Source organism: Lepus europaeus, chromosome X (genome assembly GCF_033115175.1).
Source record: "Lepus europaeus isolate LE1 chromosome X, mLepTim1.pri, whole genome shotgun sequence".
Classification (NCBI taxonomy): domain Eukaryota; kingdom Metazoa; phylum Chordata; class Mammalia; order Lagomorpha; family Leporidae; genus Lepus; species Lepus europaeus.
Window position 1 is genome coordinate 22847051 of NC_084850.1, and position 14017 is coordinate 22861067.

The 14017-nt window shown below is 49.2% G+C and overlaps 1 protein-coding gene across 2 annotated transcripts in view; it reads left to right on the forward strand.

The window, feature by feature from the left end:
• Positions 1 to 745: 745 nt before the first annotated feature.
• Positions 746 to 14017, forward strand: part of GPC4 (glypican 4) — a 122793-nt gene continuing 109521 nt past the window's right edge. The window contains exon 1 of one of the 2 annotated variants that reach the window (XM_062183632.1): positions 746 to 1152. In XM_062183632.1, the coding sequence (XP_062039616.1) occupies positions 993 to 1152 (160 nt within the window). In that variant the 5' untranslated portion in view covers positions 746 to 992. The remainder of the gene's footprint in view (positions 1153 to 14017) is intronic. The other variant, XM_062183633.1, reaches the window with a different exon arrangement.

Consider the following 14017-nt stretch of genomic DNA (forward strand, 5'->3'; position numbering starts at 1 on the left):
ATCCCCCCACCCTGGGCCCCCGGTGGGATGGCAGCGAGCAGGCAGGTATCGCGGCGGGAGAGCCCGGCGCGCAGCCAGTCAGGTGGCCGCCCGCAGCAGGCCTAATGGCTCAGACGTGGGCTTCGGTACAAATCCCAGGCCGCCCGGTTCCCCGGCCCTCGGGAGTCTTCAGCGCAGAGAAATTGGCCTTTCCTCCCCGGGGCCGGGGGGAGCGGGGCGGGGGTGGGGGGCGGCGGGCAGGTTCCCCGCCTCCGAGGAGGAGGGGAGGAAGGAGGAGTCCGACGGGGCGTGTCGCGCGAGGGAGCGCCGCGCGCCCGGTGCGGCCCCCTAGGAAGTGGATTTGGCCGCTCCGGATCCAAGCCCACTTCCAGGTTTTCTCCCGGCCCGGCCCTGCGTGCTCCCGCCTGTCTCCGGCTCCCCCACCTCCCCCCACTCGTGCCGCCCACCCCCTCCCCCCTCGTGCCGCCTGCTTGGCCAAGTTTGCGGAGCGTCGCCGCGCAAGCCGGCCAGTCAATCAGCAGCAGAGCTGGGAAGGGCACAGCCGCGCGGCCGAGGGCAGAGTGAGCCGAGCCGAGCCAGGCCAGCGGAGCAGCGCGGGGCAGCCGGAGCAGCTCGCAGCGAGCGTTCGCCGCCGCCGCCGCCCACACCTCCGCGGTCCCTGCCACCTTCCCTCCTTCCTTGCCCCCCGCTCTGCCAGCCGGCCGGCCAGCTCGCCCGGGTCGCTGCCCCGCGGAGCCCCGGGGTCACCGGCCCGTGCCTCTGCTGCCCTGGGCCGCGCGCCGCTCCACGCCCTCGTCTCTCCTCCTCCTGCCCCGACTGCGCGCCTGGCACCGGGGACCGTTGCCTGACGCGAGGCCCGGCTCCACTTTCCCCCCCGCGTCTCTTCCTCCTGCTCTCCTCCTCCTCCTCCCTAACTCCAACTCCCTCGCGAGCCCCCGACTCCGTGCCGCTCCCCGTCCCGTCTCCTCCCGTCCGAAAGGTGGGACCGCGTCATGGCACGGCTCGGCTTGCCCGCGCTTCTCTGTCTCCTGGCCGCGCTCAGCGCCGCGCTGCTGGCTGCCGAGCTCAAGTCGAAAAGTTGCTCGGAAGTGCGACGTCTCTACGTGTCCAAAGGCTTCAACAAGAACGATGCCCCCCTGCACGAGATCAACGGTAGGTGGGAGCCCCCGAGAGGCGGGCGCTCGGGCAGAGGGGCCGCCGTCCCCCTCTCCCGCCCGGCCGCCCCCCGCGCCCGAGGCAGGTAGCCGAGGGGGAGAAATGGAAAGGCGGCAGAGTGAGAGCGAGTCAGCCCGGGCGCAGAACAAGCCCCGCGGGCGCGGCGCCCCCCAGGGCACCGCGGGTGGATGGGGCTCTAGCTCCCCCCCACCCCGCCCGGTGCCACTCCGGAGCTCTGCTCCTCCACCCTCCGTCATCCTCCGGGTCCCGGGAAGCCCCTGAGGTCTGCAGCCCTCCGAGTGCGTGTCACCGGCTCCCTCGCCTTTTCCGGGTTGAACTCCTTCCTGGGCTCCCCGCTTTGTTGTGTGGGTGACGAGAGACTGGGTAGTGGGGGGGGGGGGCGAGGAGGGTGTTCTGGAGTTTGCCAGATTCGGGGGGGGGGGCTGCAAAACGTGAAACTTGAATCGATGTTTCATTGATGTTCTTTAAAAAAAATCAAATCAAACCCCCTCTCCGCCGCCTGTCTCTTAGCGCTGACGCGGACTAGGAGTTAGAGTAGCTGCTAGGGCTTTAGAAGTCGCCTGTAGAAAGCAGGCGACTCCCCCTGCAATCCATGCCTCCATCCCCTGACTTTTGGGAACGCTGGGCTTTCCGGAAGGTGTCGGACAAGAAGGACACCCCTTTGGCCCTTTCTTCTTTTCTCACCTCGTTTTTAGGGTTCATTGTACGTACAATTGCAGACCTTTGAAAGGACTGATTGCAGGAAACCCGAATCCCTGTTTAGGGATGGTTATGCAAATGGCACGGCTTAGCCTGTGGAAAAAAAGTTCGCGGGATTGCGGCGCAGGGGGTTGCGTGGTGCATTTGTGAAAGCCCTTGGCGAAGCCCGGTTGCCGGCTGCGCCCTCCAGCCCTCCTCGGAGGCCAGAGGCGGTGCCCGGGCGGGTCCCCCCAGGGTCGCGCTCGCTCGCTTGCAGCAGCCAACTTGTTGCGCGCAGCCTCTCGGGCCGCGCTGGGGCCAGCGGCGGCGCAGGTAGCCTGCTCGCCCCGGGGGCTCAGCAAAGAACCGCGACTCCAGCTGGCTGCTGGCCAGCAGAAGCTAACGGAGGAGTGAGCGCCACTCCAGAGCCCCGGGGGCCGAGCCTCCGTTCCGAACCTTTCATGGAAGTGTGCAGAGCGCGCCTCTGCCTCGCCGTGCTGGTCGCTCCGGGTGGGGCGGGCAGGCAGGGCTCGGCAGGCGGCCAGCCGAGGAAATATACTGTAATTTCAACCAGGCGCTTCCAAAGACTTCGGAAGACTTGGGGGTCATTTTTTTTTTGAAGGGCTATTAATAACCTTGGAGATTAAGTGCAGTCATCAATTACGTATAAATCACAAAGGTAATTGAGGGAAGTGTAGTAACCGGCATCTGTCTAGAAATAGACCCGAAGAAGTCGCCGGAGCAGCCCAGGCGCCCACTGCACCTTGGCAGTTGTCAAGTAACTCGCACACTCGCGATTACAGACCGTTTGCCCTTCAGCTGCCGGTCTGTCCGCGAGCTCGAGTGTGTCCTCAAAGCGGCACGATTTTATTGGTTGCAGAGTCCTGAAAAGCCCGCTTTCTTTCCCCCTCTGCCTCCCGCCCCACTAGAAAAAGTGAAGTGAACTAGCAGCCGCTGAAGCTTAGGGACTCCGCAGGTCAGAGCAGGGGTCTTTGTGCCCTGCACAGTTTGGGCCTGGGCGCCGCCGAGATGATTGGCGTGGAAGGTTACAGTTGTCATTCCCACGTTTGGAACGGATAGATGGCAGCTATGGTCTTTAGTGGGAACGCGCGTAGCTGTGACAAGTTTTCGGCTGCTCCTGCAAACAATATGTGTCTTTGACATGCACTGGAGGCCTTCGGGGAGTGGGTTGGGCAGTTGCCTTCCCCAGTTTTTCCAACTTAACTCCAACTCCGTGCAGTTTCTTGCAGCGGCAAGACGTCTCCCCCAGCCAGCATCTCGCCCGCGGAAGAGGAAGCTTGAAAGGAGGGCGCTTAGGCTCTTAGGTGTACCCTTTGATTGTCATCATCCCCCGAAAACACCTGAGGGATATTTGTTGCCTAAATGTCTATCACGGCACCCCTCCCCCCAAAAGATAGGGGAGTTATTAGTGACCAGCAGCAGGAAATGGAAGCTAATGTGCTCACACCCAAAACATTTTATTCTTTTTGTCTTGTCCTTCATCTCCCTCCCAGGGCTGCTGCTTTTATTTCCCCTTTTGAATGACCTACTGGACTGCATTCTCCTCAGGAACAAAGGAAGTGCCTTTTTAGCTGGAATCCTTGGAAGACCACCAAGGACTTTAGCTCTTGCAGTGCAATTTCGCACCACTTTCAACAATAACAAAAATGCATGACTGAATGGCTCAAAAATGTGGAGTGTTAGAGGCATTCATTTGCGACTAGGGCACTGTCACAACACAGACAGACCCAAGTAAATACCTTTAGAAGGCCAGTACAGAAACAGGGGTAATCTTTACCATCACTCTGGGCTCTCCAGATGGGGCATTAACCTCATCTTTCTCCTCTGGGCTACACTCAGGTAATTTTGGTTTTTTTTTTTTTTTTTTTTTTTTTTGCAAGGGGAGGGAGGGCATAGTCAATTAGTGACATGCATTCAGCTTAGATCTGAATGAATTAATTGCCAGGTACTTTCCGTGCAGGTGGGGCGGGGGCACGAATAATTTTTTTTTTCAATGCAAAGCATCCAGGATTGTTTTCCAGGCAGAGGGTCACAATGTTGGAGTGCGCAGCTCATTGAGCCCCAGGCTTAGTCCAAGTTTAAGGTTTTTCCTAACGTCCTTGCACTTGCCTCCTGGAGCACTGAACAGTCTTTTAAGAATACCACGTGTTCTGAAGGCGTCTCCACCTTACTAGATCCTAATTAGCAGAATTTGATGTGCTCCCACTGGTGTCAGGGAGTATATCATACTGACAGGGCTTACAACTGAGCCTAGCCTCTTGACGCCTGTACTTTTCAAATAATGGGAGCCAAAAGGCCATGATCAAAAGGGATCTTCAGCAGACAGGCCATGTTTTTGTTCCACTTTCAATGGTCAGATCAGTTTGGAGTCCCTACTGTGTGCAGTGTGCTGTGTGTGGCTCAGGGGAGGTGGGAAGAAGGGAGGAAGGGCCTACTTGTCACCACAACCTTTTCTGGTAGTAGTGAGATAAGCCAGGCACATGCATAATTGGAATCCAACATGGGGTGTGATAAGCACCACATGAGTGATACAGATGGGGAGAAGGGAGTTTGAAGGGAGAAGGGTTTGGGGACTGGAAAATTAACTATAACTACGTAATGCCAGATCATTAATAAAAAATAACTTTAATGACCATTTAAAAAAACCCTACCATTCTCATTGTGCCTCCCTCTATAAAGACCAAGGATAAAGGCTATGTGACAGTTGGTATTTCTTTACTAATATTCTCTTTACTGAAATTATCTTGGAGAGTGAAGCTTTTGGTTAGAAACCTTGTTGAGCTTGTCAAATGTCCCTTTTACAGCGATATTGAACTGTACTAAGAGAACTTTACGCTATAGTGATTTTGGAATTTTTGTCATTTTTTTCCCATTTATATTCATGAGTTGTGCACCTGTGAGCATGTGGTCACACACACATGTGCCCACACCCATATCTCTATATCAAAAGATTCTGGGAATCACATAAGCTATGTTGGGATTACATGGAAAGAAGGTGTGTGTATGTATGTGTGTGTGTGTGTGTGTGTTAGAAAGATAGCAGTACTTTCTGATATTTTCTTGACTTTTTTATGTAAGACACACAGCTTAAGCTTCAAGATTCATATTCTCCCTTCCCTACCTTGAGTAAAGGAGTTGGATTTTGCAATGAACTTGTGATCTCCTATTTTGTTGGAATTGGCTCCATATTTCACTTGACGACAGGGTCTGATCCACAGGGCCTGCCACTGTAGAAATTGTCCCAAGTGATTATAGGAACTATCTCCTGGATATGCTCCAAAAAGAACTTAGTTCTTTTCTGGTGTGTGTTTTTTTTTTTGGGGGGGGGGGAGGCAGCTGAATCTCTAGTTAAAATATATAAATATAAAATGTTTGATTCAGCATAATTACTATTTTCATTTTTATTTGATTCACACTGGGTTGCATGTAATTTCAGGATTAGCTAGGGAACATTCTAAGACATGATGTTATCTGTGCAAGGGAAACAACATCAGTGTTAATCTGAGGCAGTTGGAAGTAACTTGTCTCTGGCTCACTAATAACCTTAATTGTTTTTGTTCACTGAAGTTGGCTCCCATGTACCGGGGAACTTCCAAAAGTTCATGGAAGAATGGAATGAAAAGGTAAATTTATTTTGGCTCAAAAATTTTGAAATGTATACATGATCTTTTCATAACACACATTTCCCGTGAACATTTTGAAGACCCCTAATATGTTCACAGAAAAATACAGTTTGGCCTCATGATAAGAGCTAGTAGCTGTTGAATGCTTTCTCTGGGGCTGGCCGTGTGCTAAGGAATTTATGATAGTCTCATTGAAGGCCCATAACAACTATATGAAGTTGGAATTATCATCCTCATCCCCATTTTACAGACAAGGAAACTGAAATTCAAGGGACTTGAGACACACATATCCTCCATCCTATAGCTAGTGAATGACAGAGGTGGGATTTGAACTCGGTTCCTATCAAATCCAGAGGATGGTTTATGTGGCATTATTCAGATATGAAGAAAGTCCCTTTTCTACTCTCATAGAAATTTTAGAGATATAAGCTATGTGATTACCGTCGTCTAACTAGTAGAAGACCATTATAACAGCACTAGTCTAGATAGTAGAGAGGATCCAGTCACACATTGGGGAGGAAATATGTTGAACCCAGACATAAACAATATAGTGTTAACAGTAGAAGGAATATAAATTGTATTTTTGGGACCACGGGGAGATAGGGTTCTCCAGGAGGGGAATGCAGTCGGTCAAGCTGTTTTAGGTAGATAACTAGTGACACTTCAAGTTAAGGATTGGCGAGGCAAGAGATAATGTCAGGGAGATCTGTTAGGAAGCTCTTTTAAGTAGTTTCTTACTGGCTTGCTTTGGCCCTTGGGTGTTGCTCACCCATTCCGTCCTGAACATTACCAGCTTCATTTCCTCACACTGCTGCATTGGGCTGTTTGAGCTTCAGTGGCTGCAAGTATCTCAGAGCTACTTCTTGCACTGAGTCACTTCTGAACTAACTCTCCAGAGTTCTTCTGTGCCCTTTTCGCTCTACCGAGATCCATGGTACACCACTAACTACCTTGTATTCCAATTAACTGCGTGTAGAGGTACGTGTTTGTCTTCCCAACCAGGAGCAACCTGAAGGCAGAGATGGCAACTCCTGCCATTTTCTGTGCCTACCAGTAACACAGGTCAGTGTTTGTTAAGCCAAGTAGGGGATGATTATTGATTAGCATAAGTGAGGCACACAGCATAAGTCTGCAAGATTTCTGTTATCTCTTTCCCATCTTAAGTGCTGGTGTTGGAGAGGTAATTCTATTGCATTCACTGTCAAGACACCAGTGCTATTAGGGGATTAGACCGCCTTGACGATAGATTGTCGTCCTGGGTCTACTGATTTCCCAGGAACCTTCTGGATCGAAACACTTAGAAACAAAATAAATCCAGAGTAAGTCTCCATGATATGTTGGTATAACTTGGAGGGCATTTTTGTTTCTGAGGCAGCACTTGTCTCTACCACTTCATTAATAACTGAGCACTGTAGGGGATTTCCAGAGCCAGAATTCTGTTTTTCTTCATGGTTTCAGATATGGAACCACCAATTCAGACTGTGGTGATTAGGCAGTCTAGAGCCCAATTTAGAAGACTAATTGACCACCTTACATTAAGAACATAGAGGTTATCTTTTGTCTTTAACCAAAAAGTCTTAAATTTATTGTCTAAAATCTGAAGCTTAAAGAAGTCAGAATATTTTATGATAAATAAGCAAACACATGAAAATACAAACAGGTAGGAACCAGCATTTCCAATTCCACTTGGTTAAACATCTGTTGCTTACTATAGAGAACATGAAAGTGCAGAAAATTCATGAAGCGATTCCATCCTGGAGGTAATTTGAAATATTATATTTAAGTCTGATGCATTTAATTCAGCAATCTGGTGGGAGAGAAAAATCAAAGAGATCCATCAGCCAGGTATTCAACTTTTGAAAAAGAAACTCTAACAAATGTTAGAAATTAGGGGAAAAAATTGAATGGAAGAGTTAAAAAAGTCAATAACCTCCAGGAAGCCTGGAAACTATGTAAAAACATCTTATTGGAAGCCCAGATAAATGTGTGCCAGACATCAAAAAGACCAGCTGCTTGGGGAAAGAAAAAAAGAACCCGGCATGACTAACTGGCAGAGTAAAAGAGGCTGCTTCGGGGGTGGGGGGTGGGGGGGAAGCATCTTTCACAAAATGGAAAGAGTTTAAACCCGAAGAGGGAAGAGTCTGCTCGGTATGGCAAGGCAGGTACAAACTAGAAATTAAATGGGCTGAAAGAGAATGGGTGGTGAACCTTGCAAGGGATTAGAAAGAAAGCTCATGTGATGGTGATGGTGATAATTGTAGGCCCAGTCCAACCTATCAGGAAAAGCAGTCTGTCTTCCTTAAGGGGAAACCCTGCCTGCTTAATCTCCCAGAGTCCTTTGCGAGAAAAGCCTGTGGCTACAGGGAGACAGACAAAGGGTAGGTTTTCAAAACTTAGATGCAGTGGGATTCCAAAACAAAGACTATTTGGAAAATACATTGACTTTGGTCTTTGTGATGTTGGTTTACTGAGGATAGGAAAATGAGAAAGAGAAGAAATTGCACTATCCCAGGTCGAGTAGTTAGTCTGGAAGGACATGGCTTTTTGGAATGTGTAGTTGGTAGCCCAGCTTTGTGACAAATTAGTTGTCTGATACCTTTGATGCGATTCTCCGCTCTTTGAAGAATGAGGATGGAGGGGTGTGTTAGAATGCTGGATTAGATCAGTGGTTCTTAGCCCTGGCTGCATATTAGAACCACCTGGGGAGCTTTTAAAATATACTAATGCCTGGCCACCACCCCAGACCAATTAAATCATACTTTCTGGGGGCGGGGCTAGGTCCCTGGGGGTTCTAATGAGCAGGCACAGTTGAGAACTATTGCCCTAGATGCCGAGGTCCCTTCCATCACTGAGAGTCTGTGATTCTAAATTATCCAATGAAATTCATTGCAAAGTGCTGTCTTGGATGAGAGCTTTAATTTAGACTAACTGCGTACCTGTTTTAATTTTTGGCTAGCTTGCGTTTAAGAGAAACTTCCAAAGTTCTATGAAAGTTGTCGGAAAATATTTGAAAACCAGTGATGCTTTGCTGCAGGTAGACATAAGGCAAGGATGTTGAGAGTATTTTGGAGAGAATTAGAAAGGAATCCAGTCTTGCTGTTATTTATTGATTAAGTGTCAGCGTGCTAGGTGATATTTCTTCCCTTTCTCTCTTTATTGGTAAAATAAAAAAACCTCTTCATCCTTTACTTTAATGTCCTTTTTGCCATGTGTTTATTCTCTTCAAGTATCTTATCAAGAAATAGAAGTACAGTAAATCCCTAGGCTTCTGGCTGGCACAGCCATCCAGAACACAGCTGGGAATGTGGAAGTAAGCGGAAAAGCTAAACGATGGAAACAGCTGTCACAAAGCCCATGCATTCTACTTGGTGAAAAGGCCTTGAGAAATGTCTCACCAGCAATCACTGAAAAGCTTCTATATCCAGAGCAGTATGCTAGGTGCTGGGCATTCCAAGAGGTGGGGAACAGGCATTAAGCTTTGGAGAAGCCTCCATCCAAATTAGGTAGGTAAGATTTGGATGTGAGAAGATAAACCACTTTGGTTATCTGCTTTCCTAGTCCAAGGCTCCTCAGAGGTGTGGTTGGTGCTGGTTGAGGGGCAGAGGGGCCACAAGGAGTGCTTTCAAAGGCACCCACGACTAGAAATTTGGGCAAAAGTGGAACATGATGGTGTGAAACAGGGTGGGGCAGCTGGAACCTGAACAGTACACTCAGAACCTGGTGGCTTAGCAGTTGTTTTTTTTATATTTTTTTTTAAGATTTATTTATTTGAAAGGAGGAATTACAGAGGGAGAGAGAGAAAGGTCTTCCATTCGCTGGTTCACTAGCCAAATGGCTGCAATGGCCAGAGCTGAGCCGGTCCGAAGCCAGGAGTCAGGAGGTTCCGCCGGGTCTCCCACGCAGGTGCAAGGGCCCAAGGACTTGGGCCATCCTCTATTGCTTTCCCAGGCCATAGCAGAGAGCTGGATTGGAAGAGAGGCAGCTGGGAAAAACCGGCACCCATATGGGATGCCAGCACCGCAGGTGGAGGCTTAGCCCACTATGCCACAGCACTGGCCCCAGTCTTAGCAGTTTTTGAGACCTTGGGGTGACTGCTCAGAAGCACCTTTGTAGCCCTTGTGGCACTAGCGTATCTCAGGACAGTAGTCAGTCACTGTGTTTGGTATATTCTGATTTCAAAGCTGGGCAAGTACATCTTGAAAGGTCCATTGGAAATCTTTGCAGAATGCAGACTGCTCTAAAAGGGAGAAACGTCCAGTTGACTCACTTAACCCATACCTGTTGAGAGCTCCCAGTTTCCCAATGGTGCTGTAGCAGTAAGGAGTCGTGCTATGTGTTACTTTGTCCTTTTGTTAAAAAAAAAAAAGGTTGCTGACTGTAGGATGAATTCAGTAGCTTATTCATTCCAGAGCTTTTGGTTTGTGATTTTGTTCCTCTGCACGTGTTTTCTCAGCCTCCTAGAACATCCTGATACCGAACTGTCTGCTGGGCTCAGCTTGGGAAACTGGCATTCTGACCTGAAGTTACAAGAGGCCAGTGAGAGCGAGTTCCTTCCTAGTTAGGGATGACAGATTTCAATATTTGAATATTGGCTTCCCCTTTAAACATTTACTCAGATAAGTAAATGTGTAATCATAAGAAAAGAAACAGGGAAGGTTGCTCTCTCACCATGAAGTTATTTGAACCCTAAAGAATATTAAGCCGTTTTTGTCTTGTGGTGCCCGACCCGAGAGACTGGGTCTTCATGGTGGTTCTAGTCACTGCTATGGCCTGTGGTAGGTGCTTGTGAAATGTAGCTCCCAAACAGGGTCAAGTGTGATTTGTGACTTTTGTATTGATTCTAGGAATAGATATTCCCATTCATCTTTGCTATGGTCTGAATCTTTGTGTCCTTCCCCTGCCCCCCACCCCAAATTCCTATATTGAAATCACCTAACTACCAAGGTGATGGTATTAAGAGGTGAGGCCTTTGGGAGGCGAGCACTTAGGAATGGTATCGATGTTTTTACGGAAGAGGCCCAGTATGAGGAAGTGAGCTTGCACCAGACACTTTATCTACTGCCATCTTGGTCTTGGATGCCCCAGACTCCAAAAAGTGTGGGAAAGAGCTTTCTGTAGCTTATTTCCCATCTCGTCTATAGTGTTCTATTACCGCATCCTGGATGGATGCTCATTAATTTATTTTGTAGTTCTGCAAACATTTCTAACACATGCAGTCCTAGATGCCCCAGTAAAGAAGGGAAAAGGAAAGGTTTTTTCTTCCTCTTAAGCTAGAATCTGCTGCTGCTGCTGCTGCTGCTGCTTGGCTTACTTGCAGGTGGGAGCTCAGTATTTCATTTTTTTTTTTAATCTTGGGAGACAAATGGTTGCTTCTTACTAACATCATCTCTTCCAGACGTTAACATGAACTTGACTGTGCCTGCAGAGCTGCTTTTAGAAGAGAGGCTACCTTTGCTCCTGATGGTCCCTTCCACCTCTCTCCCAGGTGCTCACCTTCTCATCTTCCTCAGAGGCTCTCTTTAAGCTCTGGTGTCTGCTTTGTGCCAGTCCTTATTCCCGTGAGTCCATTCTCACAGCCACTTGGTCACTTTGGCATTTGCAAGCCTCCTTTTCTTTCTTTCTTTCTTTTTTTTTTTAAAGATTCATTTATTTATTTGAAAGTCAGTTACAGATTGAGAGAGGGAGAGACCACCACGGTCGAGGCTGGGTCAGGCCGAGACCAGGGGACATCTTTCCACTGCTTTTCCCAGGCCATAGCAGAGAGCTGGATCAGAAGTGGAGCAGCCAGGACTCGAACCGGTGCCCATATGGGATGCTGCCACTGCAGGTGGTGGCTTTACCCGCTATGCCACAGCATGCAAGCCTCTTAAAGCCTGCTTTCTCCCTTCCATACTCGGCTTCCATCTGTCTACAGAAGCAGGGTGCAAGTGGTTTCTTCTGAACTGCAGAAGTTGCGTGCATTCACCAAGCCCTTGACGTCGGCAGCCCCGCAAGCATTAACGTACAGGATCTTGTTTTCCCTTCAGTTGTTTCTTGGCCACCACACACTCTTCTCCATTGAGTTTTCAGCCTGGCGTTTGGTTAGAGATGCAAACAAAGCCCTGTGTCCTTGCGTGCTGCGGTGTGAAGCATGCGGTTAGCAGTTACTACTTGCAGTGGTCCAGTCTGAGTGGGAGTATCATTTTTCTTGGCAGTCACTTCACAGAAAGTCCTGTTTTTTTGGTGCCAGAATAAGCAGTCATTACATTCCTTACAATTTATAGTCAAATTATTATCTACTATTGTTAAAATTGCCTTAATTATAGAATATTTCCCCATGCTAAGATTTTACAAAACAAAACAAGGCAACTTTTCAGCAGTGTATTTAGAAGCAGCACTTACAGAATCTGCTCACCACGACATTGGAGGCTACGGTGAGGATTAGTTCCTTGTGTGAATGGGGGGGGGGAATATCTCCCCCCCCAGAATGAAATGAGCTCCCTTTAACCTGCATTTGAACTAAATGCCCCCAGCTGGGCGGTTGGTTAATGTTCAGCCTTGTTGTTTGCCCCCAGTGTGGAACTAACTATTTGCTTTCTGCCCCTTCAGGTCCAGTGGGCCTGGATGCACTCTTGGGAGGCTCTTCTGGTGGGGTCGATTGATCATTAAGCAGTTGTGGCTGTCCTGGAAGACATTCTTGTACTCTTCAAGTTGGAGGGCAAATGAAGAAATCTAAGCCTTCCAAAAAGAAGGCTCTGCATAGCTTTTCTTGATCTGAAGAATGATTTAGGTGACCTGATGGTGTGTGTTTCACTGAGACCTGTCTTTCATCATCTCTGCCTTTGGGCTCTCCTTTCTTTCTTTTTTTTAAAGACTTATTTATTTATTTGAAAGTCAGAGTTACACAGAGAGGAGAGGGAGAGAGAGAGAGAGAGAGGTCTTCCGTCCACTGGTTCACTCCCCAGTTGGCCACAACGGCCAGAGCTGCGCCGATCCGAAGCCAGGAGCCAGGAGCTTCCTCTGAGTCTCCCACGCAGGTGCAGTGACCCAAGGACTTGGGCCATCTTCCACTGCTTTCCCAGGCCTTAGCAGAGAGCTGGATCGGAAGTGGAGCAGCTGGGACTCGAACCAGCGCCCATATAGGATGCCGGCACAGCGCTGGCCCCTGGGCCCTGCTTTCCAGATGTGTCTAGAATCTCTCCTCTTCCTACCATCTCAACAACTACCATCCTGGCCTCAGGCCCCATCACCTCTGGCCTAGATTACTGCAGTGGCCTGTAACCGGTCTCCCCACTCTGATTCTCTCCCTAGGGATGCTCTCGGCACAGCAGCCCATGTGATCAAATCCTCTTAAATCTGAAACCGATCAGAGCACTTACCTGCTCCAAATGCTCCAATGGCTCCCCATGCGACCCAGAGTGAAAACAAAGCTTGTGAAGCCTCCTGGACATGGTCCACTCTCTTCTGTCATTCTTCCCACCTCGTTCTAGCCATGTGGCTTTCTCTGTTTATTCGGAAGCATACTAGGCAGAGTCGGGGCCCTTTGAACTGCTTATTCTCAGCACCTAGAACGCCCTGCTGCCAGACAGCGGCATGGTTCACCCCCTCACATGTTTCAAGGCTTTGATTCCCTACCAGCATAGCAGAGGAGCCTTTCCTGATTTCTGTATAAAATAGAACAAGCCCTCCCCTGCCAACACACACACAGACACATACTTTGTCTCTCTCCCTCTCTGCTTTCTTCTTCGCAGCTACCACCATGTGACCTGGAGGTAGGACTTGGCTTCTTTCATTTCACTGCTGTGTACTTGACATCTTGCGCATTGCTTGACACTGAAAACTACCAGGAGAATAAATACTTGTGTGTGTACTCCTTGCAGATAGGATGTGCTTTGTTAGGAAAAAGCTTTCAGAACACAGAGTGGACTCTTGAGGACTTGTATGAGACTACACATCTCCACCTCCAATGTGTAGAAAGGGGGTGCCTAGGCTGAAGATTCATTCATTCACTCAACAACTGTCAATGGATTGCCTGCTCCTTGCCAGGCACTGGGGGTAAAGCAGTGGAAAGAAAACGATGGAGGCTGGACCTCACACTCACGGAGCTTACAGACTAAATGGTGAGACGGATAGTGACTCAGCAATTGATCTCTCTTTTTTAATTTATTTTTTATTTTTTTTTTTGACAGGCAGAGTGGATAGTGAGAGAGAGAGAGAGAGAGAGAGAGAGAGAGACAGAGAGAAAGGTCTTCCTTTTTGCCGTTGGTTCACCCTCCAATGGCTGCCGCGGCCGGCGCATCTCGCTGATCCGAAGCCAGGAGCCAGATGCTTCTCCTGGTCTCCCATGGGGTGCAGGGCCCAAGGACGTGGGCCATCCTCCACTGCCTTCCCAGGCCATAGCAGAGAGCTGGCCTGGAAGAGGGGCAACTGGGATAGAATCCGGCGCCCCAACCGGGACTAGAACCCGGTGTGCTGGTGCCGCAAGGCGGAGGATTAGCCTGTTGAGCCATGGCGCCGGCCAGCAATTGATCTCTTGATCA